This window comes from Macaca fascicularis, chromosome 16, assembly GCF_037993035.2.
Source record: "Macaca fascicularis isolate 582-1 chromosome 16, T2T-MFA8v1.1".
In the NCBI taxonomy this organism is placed as follows: Eukaryota; Metazoa; Chordata; class Mammalia; order Primates; family Cercopithecidae; genus Macaca; species Macaca fascicularis.
The window spans coordinates 83,343,437-83,365,000 of NC_088390.1; the positions used below are offsets into that span (position 1 = coordinate 83,343,437).

The 21,564-nt window shown below is 54.4% G+C and overlaps 1 protein-coding gene across 7 annotated transcripts in view; it reads left to right on the forward strand.

The window, feature by feature from the left end:
• MGAT5B (alpha-1,6-mannosylglycoprotein 6-beta-N-acetylglucosaminyltransferase B) overlaps positions 1–21,564 on the forward strand; it is a 77,548-nt gene that overhangs the window by 39,997 nt on the left and 15,987 nt on the right. For 4 of the 7 annotated variants that reach the window (XM_005585090.5, XM_065532046.2, XM_065532045.2 and 1 more), the window contains 3 exons: positions 11,919–12,050; positions 13,870–14,003; positions 20,291–20,421. In XM_005585090.5, coding sequence (XP_005585147.1) covers positions 11,919–12,050; positions 13,870–14,003; positions 20,291–20,421 — 397 coding nt within the window. Of the gene's footprint in view, positions 1–11,918; positions 12,051–13,869; positions 14,004–20,290; positions 20,422–20,936 lie in introns of all 7 variants that reach the window. The other 3 variants (XM_074020654.1, XM_074020653.1, XR_012426213.1) reach the window with 3 other exon arrangements.

Here is a 21,564-nt window from a genome sequence, read left to right on the forward strand (position 1 = left end):
GTCTGTGTCCAGATGTCCCCTCCCTATAAGGACCTATTGCATTAGGGCCCACCCTCATGCCCTCATGTTAACTCCATTACCTCCGTAAGGACCCCAACTCCAAATAAAGTCATAGCCTGAAGAATTGGGGGTTAGGACTTCAATATATCAATGTGGGGGGTGGGGGACACAATGTCAACGCATAGTAAGATGGCAACCATTGTAGCCTGGATGGGGCGCTGGGCAGAGTTCTCACCGAGTAACCGCGAGCCCTTCAGGGAGAGGCAGAAGCACGCGGGGCCTCACCTCTCAGCCCTGGGAGCCGTTCTGTGGGAGCAGCACCAGTTTAATTTGAAAACAGGTCAACCGGATGTGAAGGTAATCTGAATTCCGAGTGTCTCAGCTTGGCTACTGCGACAGAAACGTCTCCCTTGGCTGGCGAAATGACCCGCATGGGAGGCGGCAGGACAAAGACGCAGCTTGTACATTTGTTGTAGTTTATTCACAGATGTTCATGGCAGATGTCCTGGCCACTGACGGAGCAACAAGGCTGGACGGATGAGCCCGCCCTGCTCCGCTCCTCGGATTTCGGTGTTTCAATTAACCTGCTCACTGGAGTGACATTTGGGACAATGTGCAGGATCCATATCTGCCTTTGCTGCTGCAAGATGCTTCCGGGGTGAGGGAGTTGGCACGAGGGAGCCACGCGCTCTGTGATGAGATTGCAGTGAGGTGATGTCAGCCAGTCCCCGCCTGCGCCCCGCCGTGCATGGAGGGAAGGAGAAGTCAAACCCGAGCGTCTGCCCGGCCGCTGCATCCTGAGACGGCCTCGTGCATGCGCAGGTCCAGGGTGGGCATTTTAAAGTTAAGCCTTTCCCTTCCTGCTTTCCCAGAATCAGCTGTGCTCATCAATTTTATTTGCATAATTTCAAGCATCATTAATAGTACATGGCATGAGGAAAAATTACTGAGCTCTTCCTCCATCCATGAGTGAAATTGGGTTTAGTAGAAAATTAGTTGACTTAACTGGCAAATGATGAAAGCTTAAGAGGAGAATGTTTAAATAAGGAGGACTAGGAGAGACAACTCCTGGCTGTCAAGCATGCAGCCAGGCTGGAAATCGGCCTCCTGCCTGGGGCCCGGTGCCCAAAGGAAAGGCTGGGGAGGGTCCCCAGAGAATGACGAAGGTGGAGACTCCATCTGCTTCCTCCGGCACAGTTCACGGTGACCAGCTGAGGCAGGTCTTAGGGTTGGAACCCAGAGATAGATCTGGATATGACTGGCACAGACTGGTCTGAGCCAATGCAAACTGGGCCCAGCTGCTGGAAACCAGCTTGAGCGGACCAGAACCAGGCTGAACTGGGCAGCTCAAACCAGCTCCAGGGCGGAGGATGCTGCCCTTCTCTGAGGGGAGAGGAGAAAAGCACTGGGTTTGGGGCACACATGTTGAAACAGAGGTGCCCCATGGAGGCCACCGGGTGATGGGCCCAGGGGAGGTGTGGCATGGAGATGGAGTCTTGGCCATTGAGCGTTGTTGAACACAGTGTGGATGAAGTTGCCAAGGGATGGGAAAACAGGCTTGAGGGGCACAGACTTGGGAAATATCAACACAGAAAGGCCTCTTACAGGCAAAGGAGACTGAGGAGTAGCCAAGAGCAAGCGAGATGTGGTCATGGGTGACCATGAGAAGATGCTTCTAGAAGGATGATGTGGCCAGCAACACATTGCTCATTGAGAAACCAAGTAAGAAGGAGACTGAAAAATGTCCGAAGAATTTGGTCACATGGGGCTGAGTGGGGCAGCTCACTCCTGTAATCCCAGCACTTTGGGAGGTCATGGCAGGAGGATTGCTTGATACCAGGAGTTCGAGACCAGCCTTGGCAAGATAGTGAGACCTGGTCTTTACCAAAAACAAAAAAATTAGCCAAGTGCGCCAGTGGTCCCAGCTACTCAGGCGACTGAGGCAGGAGGATCACTTGAGCCTGGGAGGTCGAGGCTACAGTCAGCCATGATCGTGCTACTGCACTCCAGCTTGGGTGACAAAGCAAGACTCTGTCTCCAAAAAAAAAGAAGAAGAAGAAGAAATAAAGAAGGAAGGAAGGAAGGAAAGAAAGAAAGAGAATTTGGCCACATAGATGTCATTGCTCACCTTGGAAAGAGCATTGTGGTGCAGTCGTGGGGAACAAAGGTTCAAAGCACACCATGATGGAAGGTGTGCTTGTTTATTTTTCAAGATAAGAGAGTGCACTCATGTTTAAATGTGGATGTGAAGGAGCCAGAACAGTAGGGAGGTTGTGGACACAGGAGGGAGAGAGTATCGCTGGCAGTGGCTTCAGGGGAGGGTCCCAGGAGGAGGGACAGGGATAGCTCTTCTGCCCTGAGGTGAGAGAAGGAGCAGAAACCAGGGTATGATGTAAATGCAGCGGGCTGGGGGGCCCGGGCTGGGGCAGGGAATCGGGCGCTCTCTTCTGATGGTTTCTGTTTTATCTTTGATGCGGGAGGGGAGGGCATTTCCCATGAGCCAGGTGGAGGCAGCGGGAGAAAGGATTAGAACCAAATATGGCAAAATGTTAAGGCTTGACAAGGCAGGGAAGTGGAAGCATTGGAGCATTATATGATTTTCTATAATTTTCTGGATGCTTGGACTATTTTATAACTTATAAGCACACAGATTAGGAAAAGGTGGGGAAGAACCGCGTCTTGGCACCTAGACTTGTGAACGGCGGCTCTCCGGCTTCACCCTCCCTGTTCCAAGAGGAGGCACGAGAGGCCGACGATTATGTTACGCTAAAAATCCCCGGCCCCTCTCCTGTCTCCTTTTTCCTTCCCCTTCAGTTTCAAGGAGGCATTTTAACCTCCTGGCTGAGTGGGGAGCGAGCGCAGGAGCTACATATCCCAGCCACGCCTGGCAGCCGGACACCCGACCCAAGTTGGCTGGCGGTCAGATCTTTCCCCGGAAAATTCAGACCTGGATGGGCAGAAGACCTAGATGGCAGGCAAGGGGACAGAGAGGGAGCAGGCGCTGGCATGCCGAGTGTGGTGGGATCTCGTTCAGTGTAGCCAAATGTCGTGGAAGGTTGTGGGCTTCTGCTGCTGGGGCCTGGGGCTGCCCTGGCCCCTGCCCTTCATCCTTCCTCGGGATCCAGGAGCGACCTTCCTCGCAAGGGCCTCGTCTCCCCTCATGCTCCATGTGCTGCACTGGCGTCTCAGGGAGTCTGTTTCTTGGAAGTCAAGGCCCCGGGTCAAGTCTGAACATTGACCAAAAAGCAAGACCGATGGAGGCCGTGCCGTGTCACCTGTCCCAGGTCTGGCCTGGCCTGTGTTGGGGAGGGCTGCAAGGGAAGACTCATGGAAATGACGTCGCTGACCCTCATGAGAGATCCATGCACCCCGAGTGGAGTGGGGAGAACTTGGGGAGATAGATAAGAAATGAGGACAGACCAGGCCTTCAGCTCATACCCGTAACCCCAGCACTTTGGGAGGCTGGGATTACAGGCGGATGCCTTGAGTCTAGGAGTTCAAGACCAACCTGAGCAAGTGAAACCTAATCTCTACAAGAAAAAACTCAAAAGAGAAAGGAATGAGAAGGACTGGCTTCTGGATGCTCCTAAAGGAGGCAGGATTCGTCCCTGTGGAGGAGGCATCGGGGCCCCTGTGAATCTCAGGGGTCGTGGGTTCTCGAGAAGGGATGGGGGGGACCAGTGTTCTTCCTCTGCCAAGCACAGACCAAGAGAGCGTCTTGTCAGATGGTGGCTGGAGAGGAGGAAGGTGGCAGCGGACGAGCTTCAGGAACCATCTGTCAGGGAGACTGGAAGGAGCCACCCACGGGAAGGGTCAAACTCAGGGGTTCCTGCCTCTTGAAAACTGGGACCAGGGCTGGTCTGGGGCCCTTTTTATTCTGGGTGAAGCTGGCAGAGGCACAGGATGGTACGAGTAACCCCCTAGCACTCCTCCCAACTACGCTGTCAGGTTTGAGTCAGCCTAGTTGTGCTAAGTCCAACGCCAGGTGGGAGGTTTCACTATGACTCAGTGGCCAATTAAATGCTTTCAAGTCTGGGTTTAGTGCGAGGATTTGCACACCAACCTTCACTGCAAATATATTCAGCACCCACAGGCCAGTGGCTCGGGATACATGTGCACTGACTAACAAGCCAGGCGGGTCCGAATGTCCCTCGAAGTCAGTTTCTTTGCTGTGTCTCCGGCCTCCGCAGGGCCGTCTGTGGTTATTTCTCAGCTGCCTCTGGCTTCGCTTTCTTGCTGAGTCTCGGGGGTGCCTTCCCACAGCAGGTGTCATCTCATCACCCCAGTCCAGCATACATTTATCACGTTGAAGGATCAGCAGTTTCACTGTGGGCTGAGTCACTTGTCATAAGTGACTCCATTTTGAGATTATTGAGGATCACGAAACACTATCCTATATCACCACCTGCCCCTCAAGTCAGAGTAGCTTTGGTAAAAGGAATGCATTTTCCTGGGAGCCAGACTGCTTTTTCCTCGGCAGCTCTAGCGTGGAGCCAGAGGCCTTCAACATCCGAATCCAGGATGCAGGGGCTGTGTCTTAGCTTTTGGCCCTCATCTCCCACCGAGACTGCTTGAGTGAGATTGACAGCAGAGTCTTACCCCAAGGCCCCTGCACAAGTTGGTTCTCAGCAAAGGTTGGTGGAACTGGATAGAATAGCCAAGAGCCCCTGGCACACAGGAATCACCCGAGGAGCTAAAAATAATCCCCAATGTCCAGGCCCCAACCCAGAACAAATAGAGGAACCCTTGGGGAGGCTTGGCCACCTTCCTCCTCTCCAGCCACCATCTGACAAGACACTGTCTTGGTCTGTGCTTGGCAGAGGAAGAACACTGGTCCCCCCATCCCTTCTCGAGAACCCACGACCCCTGGATGAGATAACCTGGATTCGGGCTCAGCGTTTACAGGCATTTGTTCTAGAAATCGAGGCCTGTCTGTAAGGAAGAGGACTGGGAACAGCCGGAGGGCCGAGTTCCCGTTCCTCTTCCTGCCGCCGTGCTGGCAGCCAGGGGGATGAGTGTGCCGTTTCCTCCAGCTCTCCTGGGAGCAAGGCCCTATTCTTAGCCCTGAGTTTGCTTACTAGGAAAGAACACTGGGGAAGAAAGTGCCAGCTTTGGATGCCAGCCCCACTTTGGGTCTGCAGTGTTGAGGATACGCTGCTCCCTCAGTTTCCCTTTCGGAGGCTCCCCCGCCAACCGCACACCTTGCACCCCACCTGCCCCCACACCCATGCTTTGTGGTGGCTTCGGCTATAAGGAGCACCTGGACTGTGCCCCCATCTGCCTTTGGGCTCCCTTTTCCTCTGAGCCACGGACCCCGAGGGGGCCTGGCAGCTCTCAGCTGTGGCCCTGAACCCTCGAGGGCATGGGGTATGTGCTGGAGATGTTCAAGGTCATCTGCTTTTTTGGGAGATGGGAGCTGAGGGCAGGGCCATCCCAATGACTCCATAAAGCAACTCTGGGCTGCTTCTGTTGGATACAGGGAGGTCAGTCCATCCTGGGCAGGAAGAAAATGCTGCAGGACTGTGTAATTCTTTCCTCGTTAGTGATCCTAACCCCTGCTTCCTAAAGCAGCTCATTAGATGCCCAGTTCAACCTCTGAGTTTCTTCTTTCTGCCCCCATCTGATCTGTCAGGGACCAGACAGTGACCTGCTCTGGTAATGGGCCATGGTGGGGTGAGGGGCTGCCCATGATGCTTGGGAAACGGGCACTAGTCAGGTTTGGAGGATTTCAGGGCCCTGGGGAGGCAGAATGTCTCAGGCTGCACCGGCTGTGTGTTCCCCCTGAGAGGCACCCAGTGAAGTTGTGGATCCTGCCTGCACTTCAGCCCCTGGAGCCAAAGATCTCTGAGCCCTTTGCAAGGATTCTTTTTAATTAGGTCTCTCCCACACAAGAGAAAGAGACAGAGAATAGTTTGTTCCACAGTTTGAGCGCTACCTGGAGAGATTATTTCTAGCCACAGACCAAAGGCACAGAGAGAAATAAAACCAGAGAATTTTTAGCCTAAAAGAGACCGTGGAGATTCGCCTGAGCACGTGTCCCACATGTGGAGGCGGCAACAGAGCGATGCAGTGGCTTGCGGAAGGCTACCCAGCAAACGCCTGCTGGAGCTCCTGGCGAGGGATATTTTTCATTGCCAGAATTCAGCATTTGAATTCCTAGCCGAGGGTTTCTTCTATTAAGTGAAGGTTTATTTTTCTCCTCCCTCATCCCATCTCCCCATCCTCCTCTTGGATTTTTAGCAAAGAGTGCCTGAGCCAGTCCTTCCCTGGATATTTACTAAGCCCCTGTGTTGTTTGTGGCCAGCTGGGAGTCCCAGGCAGGTGGGGAATGTGACAGCTGGAGAAGATGGGGCCTCAGCCCCTCTGGGAGGCAGAGTGCTTGGCATGGGAGCCGGGAATGTGAATGGGTTGACTTAAAAATTATTTTTAAATCATTCATATTTTTAAGACTGGGTCTCACTCTCTTGCCCAGGCTAAAGTGCAATGATGTCATCACAGCTCACTGCAGCCTTAACATCCTGGATTCAAACGATTCTCCCACCTCAGCCTCCTGAGTAGCTAGAATGACAGGCACATGCCACCATGCCTGGCTAATTTTTAGTATTTTTGGTAGAGATGGGGTTTCGCCATGTCGTCCAGGCTGGTCTCAAACTGCTGGACTCAAGCGATCCTCCCACCTAGGCCACCTAAAATGCTGGGATTATAGGCGTGAGCCACTGTGCCGGGCCGGCTTTTTAAAAAATTATAGTAAGACGCACATAACATAAAATGTGCTGCTGTAACCACTTCGAAGGGCACAGTTCAGTGGCAAAGCACATTCACATTGTGGTGCAACCATCGCCACCATCCATCTCCAGATCTCTTCCTGCAAAACTGAAACTCCTTACCCGTTAAACAATAATTTCCTGTTCCTTCCTCCCCCGAGAGGGTAGCTTTTCCGGGTGGATTAATTTGGGCACAGTGCAGGGGCCAACTCTAACCAGGTGACCTGCAGAAATGCTCCATTCCCCTGGCCGCCCTACCCCTACCCCTTTCATCTTGGGATTTAGACTCCTATTCATCTGGCCTGGGGACACTCAGAAATATATTCTAACCAGCCAGTTTGGCAATTCCACGCAAACTTCCCCGTCCTTCCCAAGCACTGGCTATTGGCAGTGGGCAGACGGTGGGGTACGCAGCAGATGCATTTCATGTTCCTTCTGTCCCTGAGGTCCTCCCTCTGCCCACCCCTATCTGTGGGGGCTGCTGAACCGTCCTCTTGACCCAGCCCTGGCCTGAGAGTTCAAGAGAAATGAGGACTTGGCCTTGGAGGTGCAGAAAGGTCTGGACAGGAGCGTTTTGCGGATTCAGCAGGATTGGTGGAAATGCACAGCCGTGCCTCCCAGGAACCTTTGGCTGAAGGTTGTTGGGGGATGGCGTTTTCAATTCATGTCACTGCTCCAGCCAATCACTTAGCGTAAAATTGCCCGTAAAAGTAAACTTAAAATACAAGTGATAAAACTAGTCTCCCTGCAGCTGACCTTTCTGCTCTCCAGGGGACAAGGCTCAGGTTTCTTCTGACAAGAGCAATGAGGCCGCTGCGGACACCTCCAGGGACGTCCTCCCCTTCCATTGAAAATCCTTGTTTTTCAGGGTTGGGGACATGTGGGCTTCTCCTTAACTCCTCCTGGGAAGGGGATGCTGCTGTCTCCGGGCTGACTGGTCTCCCTCCTCTGCTGTGATGTCCTTTGAGCCACGTGGAGGGCCACTGGGCCCAGGTCCAGACCCAAAGGCCAGTGGCCGAGGCACCTTCGCCCCTGGGCCCCTCACTCACCCACACTCTCTCCGGGGAGGCTTTTCTCGGCCAACTGTTAAACATTGAAACCAGTTATTCCTGAGGGTCATCTCATCTACCGCTTTGTTATTGCTTCATGAATACAGCAGATGTTTAGTGGGTCAGGTCCTGTCCTTGGTCTTGAGTTTTAAAGATGGCCTGACCCTGCCCTCAAAGGGGCCTCCAGGTGGGAAGAGGTGTGTCCCAGGTATGCAGGGAGCAGAGTGGGAGGGGTGTCTCAGGTAAGGCTTCCTGGAGGAGGAGGCGATGTTTGAGTTAAGCACGTGGAGGTGAGAAGAGTATTTTAGACCCAGGGAATGGTTTCTGTGAAAGCAGGGCACCGTCGCAGGAGAACCTTGGTAGGATCAGAGGGGAGGGTTTGGCTGGGTCCACCTTGAAATTTCTGTGGCCCCTGGCCTCACGTGTGACAGAGACAGGAAGTGTCCGCTCTCACTTATCTTAGTTGCATGCTGGTGACAGCTGCTGTCTTATTGTAGATTCCTTCTCCCCCATCCGTTAATATTCCTCCCTTTTTTTCTGGTTTAGTCAAAACTTTGACTTCACACTGAGCGGGGTGTGCATGGGGGAAGCAATTGCTCAGCAATGTGCCCCTGCTCCTGCCCGGGTGGAAGGACCTGGGTGCGAAGGTTTAGGGCTGATGCTTCGTGGGGTGAGGACTGACTGCCCAAGTGGGTCCTGCATAAGGTGGGGCTCAGTGGGGGTCCACCTTCTGCCCACTCCCTTGCTCCCTCCATGCACACCCAGTGGGCCTGTGCTGGAGAGGCTGCTGCAGACCCTGGGGGGCACAGGGTGTGGTGCAGGGGCTGCAGCTGTTGCTTCCACAGGGGTTAGGTGGGGAAGCATCCTGGAAGTCCTGGCTCAGAGGCAGTGGGAAGCCTCAGAAAGGGTCAGGACCCTGGGGAGATGTGACCAAGTTTCCATTGTAGAAAGACTCTGATCCCAGTTCTGCTCCTTCCTGGCTGTGTATCCTTAGGTAAGTTACTCAGACTCTCTGTTTCCTCATCTGTAAAGATGGGAACAGGATGAGAATGGGTCTGATCTGGTAGGGTAGTTGCTAAGATGAAAGGAACTGATGCATCAGTAAGTTGAAAGCACATAGAATGATGCCTGTGTCCAAAATGTTAGCCTTGAAGATGGCGAGGATGATGGACTCGCCTTAGAACCACAGCGTGGCGGTCTCCCAGGAGAGGGCTGTGAAGTGCTACAACCCCTCTGTCCTCTCAGTGGCCCCGGTGTCTGGGACTAGGGTCAGGGGTGTGGTCAGTGATGGGGCAACAAAAGGAAGCTCCCAGGACAGAGAGATAACATGTTGCCTGGAAACCAACCAGAGATCTGTAGGGAAACCAGTCATGTTCCTGGTGCAGGTAGCGGCTCCTAGACCCACCTACGGTTTGTATTTTCAGGATTGTCTTAATTTTACTAGACCCAGATTCCATGTGGGAGGAGCAGCCACCCCCTTCCTGGTTTCTGCAAGGAAGGGGATAGAGGGAGCATCTTTGTGTCCTTTTGTGTGTGGTTCTCAATTGGGTTGGGGAGGTGAGGAAGAGGGGACTTCTGGAGCCCCAGGGCAAAAAAAAAATGAAGCTTCTTTCTGGGGCATCAGTTTTACTGGAGGAGTTTTGGGAGTGAGAAAGTCCATGCTTCACAGAAAACAACAGGGGTATCTTGCAGAGTGAATGCAGAATTTGTTCGACACTTAAACGTACTACCAAATATTTCATGAAGTCTCCAGGTTGTGGGAGCTGCTGCCTGTGATGGCTCCAGACCCCTGGGGCCTGTGCTCCTTCTCCTTTGCTTTCTGGGTATTTCAACCAAAAAGCTGAAGAGGGAGGCACTGCCTTAGAAGCCGTGGATCAGAGAATCCCGTGTGGCAGGCGGTCTGGGTTGGAAAGAGGGGAAGACGGGAAGGTTGGAGGGATGGAGGAGGAGCCCGTGGCCATTTTTAAGTTTATAGACAAGAAATGAGGAGGAAACGGTTATTAGGTTTTCACATTCCCCTCTCACACTTAGCAGCAAAGGTTCTGACATGGCGGGGAAGTCAGTGTGGGGACAGCGCAAGAGGCTGGTGGGGGTACCAGCTGGAAGTGGGGGGCAAGGCCCAGAGAAAGCGCCTCCCCTCTTGCTGCCTTTCTCTGCAGGGTAAGGCTGACCTCTGATGGCTTAGTCCCTCTGCTGGCAGCTTCTCCCCACCTCTTTCCATCACAGCGCTGTCGGCAAGTCACCAGAAACATCACTGACACGGTGCCACTTTGGACGGTGTGCTAACGGATGGTGTGCACAGTCCCCTCCCCGAGCTTCTGAGCATGCGCAAAGCGAGCATGCACCTTTCGGGCCTGTACTTTTCCACCTGGCCTGAATGGTTTCAAGGAGCCCAGACACAGCCCAGGAAACTGATCAATCCTGGCCCCTTGCCATTAATGAGCAGGTGACCTTGTCAAAGCTCATCATCTCCCCAGCCTGACTCTGTTTATCATGTGGGTCCCTGAAGGGCCTCCCTAGTAGGAGGTATCCTAGGTCTCTTACAGAGCTGGCACCTGAACCCCGAATCCTGGGGAGGTGAGCATCCCCGGGAGATGGGGCCCGATGGCCTGGCTGCTTCCCAATCTGGGTTGGGAGCAAAGGACAGTTACATCCAGCTCCATGAGGTGACGCGTCCACCAAGAGCTGTTGAGAGAGAAAAATGAAGACAGGGCACGTGGCCTTCTCTGCCCATCCCTCCACCAATGGGCCCCTCCTCAGGACACCTCCACTGTGCCTCAGCACATGCTGTTCAGATCTCCGCTCCAGCACCCCTAGGCGTACACACCTCACATGGCTCGTGCTCCTGGGGCTGGGGCCACATCCCACGTGTCTCTGAGTTCATGATGTGGGCACAGGGCCTGGCACCCCACATGCACTCAAGAAACATTTGTTAAAGAGAATTATCTTGAGGACCCGGTGGGGAGCGGGTGTTTGGGGAAGCAGGTGCCTGACCGGGTTCTGCATGCATTCTGAGCTCCCGGGCGTCCTCCTCTGGTGGAGTGGGGAAGGGAATGTGGAAGGACCGTCTCTGTGAAGGATGGCGCATCCCACCTGACTCGGGCTCAGCGTAGACTTAACTGAATGAACAAGTGACCGGATGCCTCATCATTCCCTGCAGGGGAGACACCGAGGCTGTAGAGTTGGAATAAGCAGGGGCTCCTGGAGGGAGGAGCTGGTTTGTACGGATGCTGGCAGGGGGGTTGTGGGCAGAGGAGTTTAAAATGGCAGCTGTGGCTGCCGGGACAGGGGGCTTTGAACCCTTCCCCAGGGAGGCAGACTGAGCAGATGTGGGGATTCTAGAGGAAGCCATGGGGTGTGGTCATGTCCTTCCATGTCCTCCTGTCCATGCTCCTGGAGCGGGGGACCTGGGGGGGCCAGCAGGAGGAGATGACCCAGCAGCTCCAGCCAGATGGGATGCCAGATGGCAGAGGGGCACCACCCCTTCTCTGACCAAGCTGCGTCTTCCAGGTCACCAGAGGCAACCTTGTCCCAGATGAAAACCTGTGTGTAAATGACCCGGCAGGTGAGGGCAGGCAGGTCCCGTGCGGTGCCCGGAGTGGGAAACAGGTGACCAGTGGCCTGCAGGAGCTTGTGGCCTCAGCCAACCTGGGCGCCAGGAGCTCGGTCACTCCTGCAAGACTGCACTTTTCTGAGGCAGGAGGTTTGGGGCCCTCATCCAGACAAACACATAGCTGAGCTTGAGGACTGCAGCCAGCATCCATGGGATTTGTGAGAGTTAGAGAAAGGCTCCCTCTCTGGGTAGCCACAGCCCTGCGGGAGCACATTTGTGGCAATGACAAAAAGTGCCCCTTCTTCCCGGCAGGTAGCCCAGGCTGGGTGCACGGGAGCCCACACTGACGTCAGTCCCACCTGCCCCTCGCTGGATTGCCTTGTGCAGTGAAAAACCTATGTTACCGTATAGGGCCATCCTGCTCACTTCCTGTCTGAGAGTCTGTGCTAAGCTCTCTGCACTTTTACCGTTCATCCTGGGCTCTAAGGAACTGGGGCGGCTGGTTGGGCAGGTGGGTCTTGGGGCCCAGACTCTGAAGGGCTCTTCTCTCAGTAACTTAGGGGTGCCGCCAGGCCGGGGGAGCTGCCCGCTCACCATGCCCCTGCCCTTCGACCTCATCTACACCGACTACCACGGCCTGCAGCAGATGAAGCAGCACATGGGACTCTCCTTCAAGAAGTACCGGTGAGAGGGTGGCCAGAGGGTGGGCACGTGACCTGCATGCCAGGGGAGAAAGCTCCTCCTTCACACCCTGCCCCCACGTCCCCACTCGGCCAGCTGGGCCCAAGTGGGAGAACATACTGTCCTGCATCCTGCCCTCCGCCCTCCCCTCCCCTTCCCCCCTTTCCTCCCCCATCTCTCCTCCCCTCCCCCTCCCCCTCATCTCCCCCACCCCCTCCCCTCCCCTTCCCCCATTCCCCTTCCTCCATTCCACTCTCCCGCATTCCCCCTCCCCTTCCCTCCCCTCCCCTTCCCCCATTCCACCCTCCCCTCCCCTTCCTCCATTCCACCCTCCTCTCCCCTTCCCCGTCCCTTGCCCCTACCCCCTTCTCTCCCCACCCCCTCCCTTCCCTTCTCCCATTCCACTCTCCCCCCATTCCCCCTCCTCCTTCCCCTTCCCTCCCCCTTTCCCCCTCCCCTTCTCTCCCCTCCCCTTCCCTTCCCTCCCCTGCCACTTCCATGTCTGCCTCCCGGCTAACACAATGATAATTAATAAACCACCCAGGGAGTTGCTCCATCACCCCTCTGCTGCTTTGAGGCTGGGGGCAGGGGACCAGGGTAATCTACATGGAGTGGGGCTGAGGAAGTGGAGAGGGGTACAAGGGAACGGGACAGTAACCAGGGCTGTGACCCTGCTGTGGGGACCTTGGGGTGGGGAGAGTTGCTCAGCACTCCCCTCTTCCTCCACCCCACCCTCTCTCCGTCTGGAGGAAGGCCAAGGCCATCGCTCCCTGTCTCACTGCAGCCAGCGGGATGTGGGGCTTAATTTAGCACAGAGAGCCCTGCTATTTATTACGTGTGCTCCAGTCCCATTGACGATCCCACATGATTTTATTAGGGAAAAAAGTGACAGGCAGTGTTATTGCTTTTATTATTAATGCGCGTTCTCTATGCACTGGGCGCTCTCTCCCACCCCAGGCCCCTTCCCTGGGGGAAAAGTGCCGACCTCAGCACTCTGCAGACAATTCTGGGTCACCAGGAAGGACGCTGGGGTGAGGAGCTCCTTGCAGGGCCTCTGAGTCTTGGTGCTTTTTTTCAGGTGCCCCTTCCAAGGGGTAGGGTGGGCAGAGGGTGTGGCTCTGGGGCTGTGGCCCATTGAGAGTGGCCTCGGAGTTCGTCTGGCCCTGCGGTTGGCGGATCTATAGGAACAAGCCCCCTCTGTTTTGAACTTGGGCCTCCACCGCTGGAGGCAGCAGAGGGAGAAGAGCCCTGTGGAGCAGAGCCTCTGCCCAGCTGCAGGGTCCACCCCGGCTGGGACCAGTCTTGCAGAGGAGGCTCAGAAGTGCTGCCACCCAAAGACAGCCCATGGGCAGTGCCTGGGTCCCTGCCTGTTGCATCCTGGCCCTATAGACCGGGCACATCCAGGGGTGTCAGGCTCCTGAGCAGAGGGGCTATGGACTCCCGACCCAGGCAGGTGCAAATTGTATAGAGGACCTGGGGGACAACAGAGAGGGCCCCCTCTCCAAACAGTGCCTCCCTTCTGGGTGGCAGTAATGGCTATAGTTCCTGAGTGCTAACCACGGACCGTGGGCCAGGAGCCTCCCTACAACCCTGAGACAATTGGGCTGTTGTTTTTCCCACTTGACAGATGAGGCAGCACAGAGAAGTGAAGGCACTTGCCTGTGGTCACACAGCGAGGCAGTGTCCTAGTCCAAGTGCTAACACACACTGTGCTACTCTGACCCCGCCACTGGCTGGTGACAGTGCTCGTGGCTGGGGCAACTCCAGCCCAGGGACACATAGGGAGGTTACTGACCCTGGTTCCCGGTCCCTGGGGGGGCAGGTGCCGAATCAGGGTCATCGACACCTTCGGGACGGAACCTGCATACAACCACGAGGAGTACGCCACGCTGCATGGCTACCGGACCAACTGGGGCTACTGGAACCTCAACCCCAAGCAGTTCATGACCATGTTTCGTGAGTGCCCCACTGGGTGGGGGTGGGGTCAGGGTCAGGAGGTCCTCCTTGTGGTTCTCAGAGGTGGCGCGAGAGGCGGCCAGGGTCTCGCTCCTCCCTCTCTTTCCTTCTCCAGCCAGTGGGGTGGTGGGACCCAGCAAGCATCGCCTTCTCCTTCTCCGTAAGTGTATGAACCAGGAAGGAAGCTTCTGGTGCTATTTGGGGAGCAGGAAGCATGGAGGGGATATCCAGGGCGGGGTGACCTCCCTCCCTGACTCCAGCAGACGTAGCCTTCACCCTCCAGGAGGGCGGTTGGGCACACAGTTCCAGAACACAGGGGACTCCGTGGCCTCCCAGAAAGACAGGCATTCCAGAGTAGGTTGGAGAACTTCCCTGGGTGGAAAGGAGCAGGCAGGCAGAGGGAACAGATGCAGTAAAGAGGGATGCGGGAAGAACTGGAAGGTTCCAGAAATGCAGGAGTGGACTTGGCTGCCAGGGCTCCAGGCAAGGAACGTGAGTGGAGCTGGGCTTCAGCTATTTGTTTGTTTGTTTTTTGAGACAGGATCTGGCTCTATTGCCCAGGTTGGAGTGCAGTGGTGTGATCTCCTCAGCTCACTGCAGCCTCGACCTCCTGGGCTCAAGTGATCCTCCTGCCTCAGCCTCCCAAGTAGCTGGCATTACAGGCATCCACCACCACGCTCAACTAATTTTTATATTTTTTGTAGAGAAAGGGTTTCACCAGGTTGCCCGGGCTGGTCTTGAATTCCTGGGCTCAAGCGATCGGCCCACGTAGGCCTCCCAAACTGCTGGGATTACAGGCGCAAGCCACCGTGCCTGGGTTTCAGTTGTTTTTAATGATACTCTAAAATGTATATACAACTGACCTATCCTGTTAAACGCAGCTCACTGAAAACAATTTCACCTTTTCTTGACATCTCAGGGTCAGTTCTCTGCCTCCCACCCAGGTGCATGGGCCTGCTCTTCTGGACGGCAGAGGTGTGGAGCTGTGTCCCCTCCCCGTGTCTGCTTCGCGCTGTGCTCTTCCACCTTAGTGGGAGGCTCTTGGCTGTCACTTTTAATTGTTGTCAGTATATCTGCCTCCAGCGGCATCTTGCGTGTGGCTCTTTGAAGGCTCTGGGCCAGAAAGCTAGATAAGCACCCTTGTTAGGATTGCATCTATTAAATTAAGAGCATCACAGACTCTGAGCGGAGTCCTGAGGGACTTGCTTGTGAGTAAAGTATATGATTTGTATTTAGCCTGTCAAATTCATGGCATCTCTTGTGGGTGCTTGGACTATTCTTTTTTTTTTTCTGATTCTCTAGACTCTAGGCTGTACTGGGGCAGATGTGATTTTTGAATAAATAAGTAATGGCATCATTGAATTGCAGAAGGTTGGGAAAGTGGGAAGGTTCCTGGGGCCCACGCAGTCCAGATGAGAAAACCAAGGCCCAGAGAGGTAGAGCATGCAGCCTGAGGTCACACAGCTCAGTCGGGACCAGACTCCTTCTGCAGGGCCTATTTCAAGGTTGCATTAGACTTCTCACTGTCCTCCCAGCAGAAAAGTGCTTGGGGTAGAGCAAGCACAGGGAGCAGATTTCTGGAGGGAAAGGAAATGGGGAGTGGAAATAGAGGTGGGGAGGAAATGGTGTTGCTCTGGGCTGTGGAAGAGGAAAAGCTACGGAGATGAGAGGCTTGGGTAATTAGATCACTTAGAAGGGAAGCAGTCAGGCCAGGCATGGGGCTAACACCTGTAATCTCAGCACTTTGGTAGACTAAGGCGGGCAGATCATGAGGTCAGAAGTTCGAGACCAGCCTGGCCAACATGGTGAAACCCCATCTCTACTAAAAATACAAAAATTAGCTGGGCGAGGTGGTGGGTGCCTGTAATTTCAGCTACTCAAGAGGCTGAGGCAGGAGAATCGCTTGAACCCGGGAGGTGGAGGTTGCAGTGAGCTGAGATGGCACCACTGCACTCCAGCCTGGGCAACAGAGCAAGATTCCGTCTCAGGGAAAAAAAAAAAAAAGAGAGGAAAAGAAAAAAAGAAGGGAAGCAGTCAGATTGGAGGCTGGTAAGAGGAGCATGGAGGATCAGGGCACCAAGGAGTGGGGTCTTTTAGCCAAGGTTCCTGAGTTCACGTTGGAGGACCACTGAAGGTTCTTCAACTAGAGAATGTCATGAAGAAACTTTTTTTTTTTTTTTTGATACAGAGTCTGACTCTGTCCTCCAGGCTGGAGTGCAGTGGCATGATCTTGGCTCACTGCAACCTCTGCCTCCCAGGTTCAAGTGATTCTCCTGCCTCAGCCTCCCAAGTAGCTGGGACTACAGGTGCCCGCCACCTCGCCTGGCTAATTTTTTGTATTTTTAGTAGAGATGGGGTTTCACCGTGTTAGCCAGGATGGTCTAGATCTCGTGACCTCGTGATCCGCCCGCCTCGGTCTCCCAAAGTGCTGGGATTACAGGCGTGAGCCACCGCACCTGGCCTTTTTTTTTTTTTTTTTTTTTTCTTTCTGAGACAGAGTCTTACTCTGTTGCTCAGGCTGGAGTGCAGTGGTACGATCTTGGCTCCCTGCAACTTCCGCCTCCTGGGTTCAAGCGATTCTTGTGCATAGCCTTTGGAGTAGCTGAGACCACAGGCACACGCCACCTTGCCTGGCTAATTTTTGTATTTTTAGTAGAGAGAGGGTTTTACCTTGTTGCCCAGGCTGGTCTGGAACTCCTGAGCTCAGGTGATCCACCTGCCTCGGTCTCCCAAAGTGCTGGGATTACAGGCGTGAGCCACTGTGCCTAGCCGGAGAAACATCTTTATTGAGGCATATTATCCTGTCGGACTGCAGGTGGCCAAAGACGATGGAGCAGGTAGGAGGGGGAAGCAGAAATGGGTTAAGAGGCTTCTGCAATGTCCTGCAGTGAGAAAATGAGGACTTGTCCCAGGGTGGAGCCCACTGGATGTGGATTTCTAGACCTGGCAAACTCCTACTCATCCTTCAAAACCTCAAGTCAAATGTCTCCTCTTTTTACCATCACTTTCACCGATCCCCTCATCTACTCCAGGCAGAATGTATTGCCTCTTTACCTCTATTTTTATAATTCTTAAACTTAACTCTGTTAAAGCATATATTGAAGTATGCTAGAGTTATTTGCTTATACATTGCTTTTCCCTGATAGATCATGAACCACTCAAAAAGGGGCCACTAATTGGTTTATCTTAATCTCTCTGGAGCCAACCTAGATCCTCAGAGAACATTAATTGATTGAATAAATCGAAGAAAGTGGGGACTAAAGGGAAGAGGGAGGCTGGCCAGTTTTAATGGCTCAGAGTCCAGGAAGGAAATCAGGAGCAGGCCTGTTCCCATCTAGCTGACTGATTTCCCCAGGGAGCTAACTGGGGGAGCTGCTGCCTCTCCTGGCCTTACCCTTGCTCTGCCCCCAGGAGCTCTTGGCTTAATGGTCCCTGTTATTTTAATTGGTTGCCATACTTCCCTGTTCCCCTCCGACTGGCTTAGCTAATTGTGTTCTAAATGTGTCCCTTCTGGTGGAGTTGGTGGAATGAAGGCAGTTTAGTGCAGGATTCTTCAGCTTTAGAGAGTGGTGGAAATGGGAGAGAGGGCTGGGTGGCAGCTTTGGAGGAGCCAGAGGGGAGGGGGAAGATGGGTGCTGGACAGGTAAACAGGGGCGGGCAGGGGCTGCTTTGCCTGGCGTGGACAGAGCCTCCTCAGACGGAAAGCTGTCCTGACCCTCACCACCCACAGAAAGAACTCCAGGCCTCCAGGGCTCCTCCTGACCCTCCTGAAGCTCTAGAGGAGAGAATGGTTGGTTCTGTAGCTGGATTTTCAGGCCCAAGAATCTGTGAGCTTTGCGGGCACTTACACAGGAAACCGTCATCTCTTCTAAGCTGTACCAGATGTCGATTACTACATCTTGTGGGCCTTGAGGGGTGGGTGGAAATACTACAGTAGATCTACGCATTTGATTAAAACATGCATCCCAATTGGAGAAACATTAAAATGTGGGGAATGTGCATTCAAAATGAAGAAGTAGGGTATTTAGAATCAAAGCTGTTGTGGGAAATCAAGGCTGGGTGGCTGCTCCCAGACAGCTCGCTCACCATAGCCCCTTCCATGCAGGAAGGTAGATTAAATATCATTGGATTCAATAAATGGTTTATTCAGGATCCTAGTGCGCAGAAAGCAGGGCTTGTGTGTCTTGCAGATTCGCAGCTCTCATGTTCCTGTTAACCCCTCCCTGGCAGACAGAGCTTTAGCAGTCACTGCGCTCCACACATGGCCATGGAATTGGAGCACGAGATCAAACACATTCCCTGGCCCTGGTGCGTGGGTTCCTGGGAATAAATAAGTCAAATGGCAAGGAAGTCCCGGGGCGATCCCTGCTTTGACAGAGACCTAACTGCCGCAGATGGGGCCACAAAGGGAGGCACAGTCCACCCCCCAGAAGGCTTCCAGGAAGAGGTGTTGTGTGAGAGGGGCCCTGAAGGCTGAGTAGAATTTCCTCATCCAAGACAAAGGGAGGAGGGCAGTGCAGGCCGAGGGGACAGCAGCAGGGACAATGCTTGGAGGTGGGAATGGGAGCCTCTCTCCCCTGTCTCACCCATCTTTCTCCAGCATTCATTCAGCCAGCCCAGGCTCTGTTTCAGGTGCTGGGGGCACAGAAGTGAACAAAACGGAACCATTGCCCACAAGGGGCTTCTATTTTAACAATTATTATTATTGTTTTTGGAGATGGAGTCTTGCTCTGTTGCCTAGGCAGGAGTGTAGTGGCGTGATCTCGGCTTACTAAAACCTCCGCGTCCCAGGTTCAAGTGATTCTCGTGCCTCAGCCTTCTGAGTAGCTGGGATGACAGGAGTGTGCCACCACACCTGGCTAATTTTTATATTTTTAGTAGAGATGGGGTTTTGCCATGTTGGCCAGGCTGGTCTTGAACTCCTGACCTCAGGTGATCCACCCACCTCGGCCTCCCAAAGTGCTGGGATTACAGGCGTGAGCCACCACACCCGGCCTATTCTGACAATTATACATGAACAAATAAATATATAGTCTAATGTCTGGTCAGTAAGTGCTATGATGAAAAATAAAGCTGTTAAGGGGACAATGAGTGACCGGGGTCAGGACAGACCTCTCACCGGCCTGTGAGCACAGTTCTGTATGGAGAGGGGTTGCGTCCAGCAGGGCTCTGGGTGGGCTGGATGGTCAAAGGTGTGGTGGGAGGGGAATGGAGGCAGAGCCTGGTGATTGTCAGGTGGACTTTGGCATATGAGGTTTTGTGCAGAGGAGGAACCTGATATGGCCTAGATTCAAAAGTGTCATTTCAGAGAAAAGACTCTACCAAGACAGCCACAGGAATGGGGAGGCAGCTGTCAGGGTGGTCCCACTGAGAGCTGATACGGCCTAGGCGGGGGTGCAGTCATGGAGAAGGTGGAGAAAGTTCCACCTGGGATGACAGACGCTGCCTATGGGCTCAGGTGGAGGGCGGAAAGATGAGTCAGAGGTGCAGCCAAAGCTTGGTGCTCCAGGGACTGTGAGGAGGGCAGAGTCCCTGCTGGGTCACCCGGGGCCTCAGCCTCAGTTTCCTTATCTGAAAACAAACAGGGGGACTTGATGACCTCTTAGGCTGCTGCTGCTACTGCTGCTGGTGCTTCTTCCTTCTTCCTCCTCCTCCCTTTCCTCCTCCTCTTTCTCCTCTTCCTTTTTTCCTCCTCCTCCTCTTCTTTCTCCTCCTCCTTCTTTTTTCCTCCTCCTCCTCCTCCCCCTCCTCCTCCGTCTCCGTCTTTGTCTTCGTCTTCTTCTTCTCCTTCTTTCTCCTTCTTGCACAGGGTCTCGCTCTGTTGCCCGGGCTGGAGTGCAGCGGTGCGATCAAAGCTCACTGCAGCCTTGAACTAGTGGGCCCAAGCGATTCTCCCACCTCAGCCTCTCGAGTGTCTGGGACTACAGGCGCATGCCACCATGCCTGGCTAATTTTTCTATTTTTAAATAGAGACAGGGTCTCACTTCGTTGCCGAGGGTGATTTCAAACTCCTGGGCTCAAGGGATCCTCCCGCCTCGGCCTCCCAAAATGCTGGGATTATAGGCGTGAGCCACTATGCCAGGCCTAGGTTTCCTTCTGCTCTGAGCTTTGTGGCAGTCTCTGGGAAGGGGGTTCCCAGGCGAGGGCTCTCCGGACCGCACTCCTACGCCCCGCCCCCTTTCCCACCCCTGCCAAAAGAGGACCTCTTGGGCGGGGCAGTCCAGGGAGGCCTGGGGCTGCCATTGGTTGTTTGGTGACCCCGTTCCTTTTGCATGCTCGGGCTGCAGCTCACACCCCGGACAACTCCTTCATGGGCTTCGTGTCCGAGGAGCTCAACGAGACGGAGAAGCAGCTCATCAAAGGCGGCAAGGCCAGCAACATGGCCGTGGTGTACGGCAAGGAGGCCAGCATCTGGAAGGTGAGTGCGGCCCCTGCGCGCGGGAAGCACCAGCCTGCCCAGCACAGGCCCCCGCCTGTGTCCCGCATCTCCTCCTTCCAGGATGCGGCGCCCACCTCCCGCCCAAGCCCTGCATGCTGGAAATGTCTCCCATGAACAGTTCAGGACAGAAAGTTCCTAAGTGCTATTTAAAGACACCCAGTCTGGAAGCTGACAGCTTGTCCCCCGGACTCTCGTAATAAATGATTCCTTAATTGAGGACTGTGACTAAATCTTCCACCCTCCCAAGGAACAGATCAATAGACAATGTAAGCCCAGCAAGGGCGTCGTCGGTGGGTGGGGAGTGGTCAGGCTAGACTTGGGGGTTCTGTGGGATGAAAGGCAGAGAGAAGCAAGAGAGGCGTAGAGATTAGAACCCCATCTTCAGGGTTGGGGGTCCCCAGAGAGGAGCTGTCTGCACGGGGTGTTGTCTGCGAATCACCACTAACCTGCTGTCTGTCTCTCTGTTCCCTGCGCTCCCCCTGGCCACGAGGCAGCTCCAGGTATGGAAACCGCTTGCAGCCGGCCCCTTCTGCCCTCTGCTCCCTTCCCCGCTCCAGCAGCCGCTCCAGGGGTCTCTCCTCGTGATGTTCCCCTGACTCAGGCTCTCTGGGGCTTGTGGTTCCTGTGGATGGACCAAGGTGGGGAGGAGGATGATGGGGACAGCAGAGTCCTAGGAGCCGTCTTTCCTGGCTCCTCTGTGACAGGGAGGCAGGTCCCTGGAGGTCAAGGTCCTGCTTGGCATGGCCACAGGGCAGCTCCTGGCAGTGAGAGGGACCAGCGTTCGATGGATTATTGCATCAGGCCGGTGGCATGAGGTCAAGGTTAATAATGAAGATACCAATCAGGGGAAGCCCCTGCACCCTACATCAGGCCTGTTACATGATCGTTGGATTTAATCACTCTCACAGCTGTGTGAGATCCAGCTGTCCCAGGAAAACCCCAAAATAATCATGATTTAAACAAGATGGAAGTATATTTTCTTTCCTGCTTGCAAATTCCAGAGGTCGGGAGGGCTGGTGTGGCGTTCCCGGGGGTCTTCTTACCTTGACCCACCGTGTTGAGTTTCCACCCTGGCCTTGTCTCATGGTTCAAGATGACTACAGCCATTTGAGTCATTACATC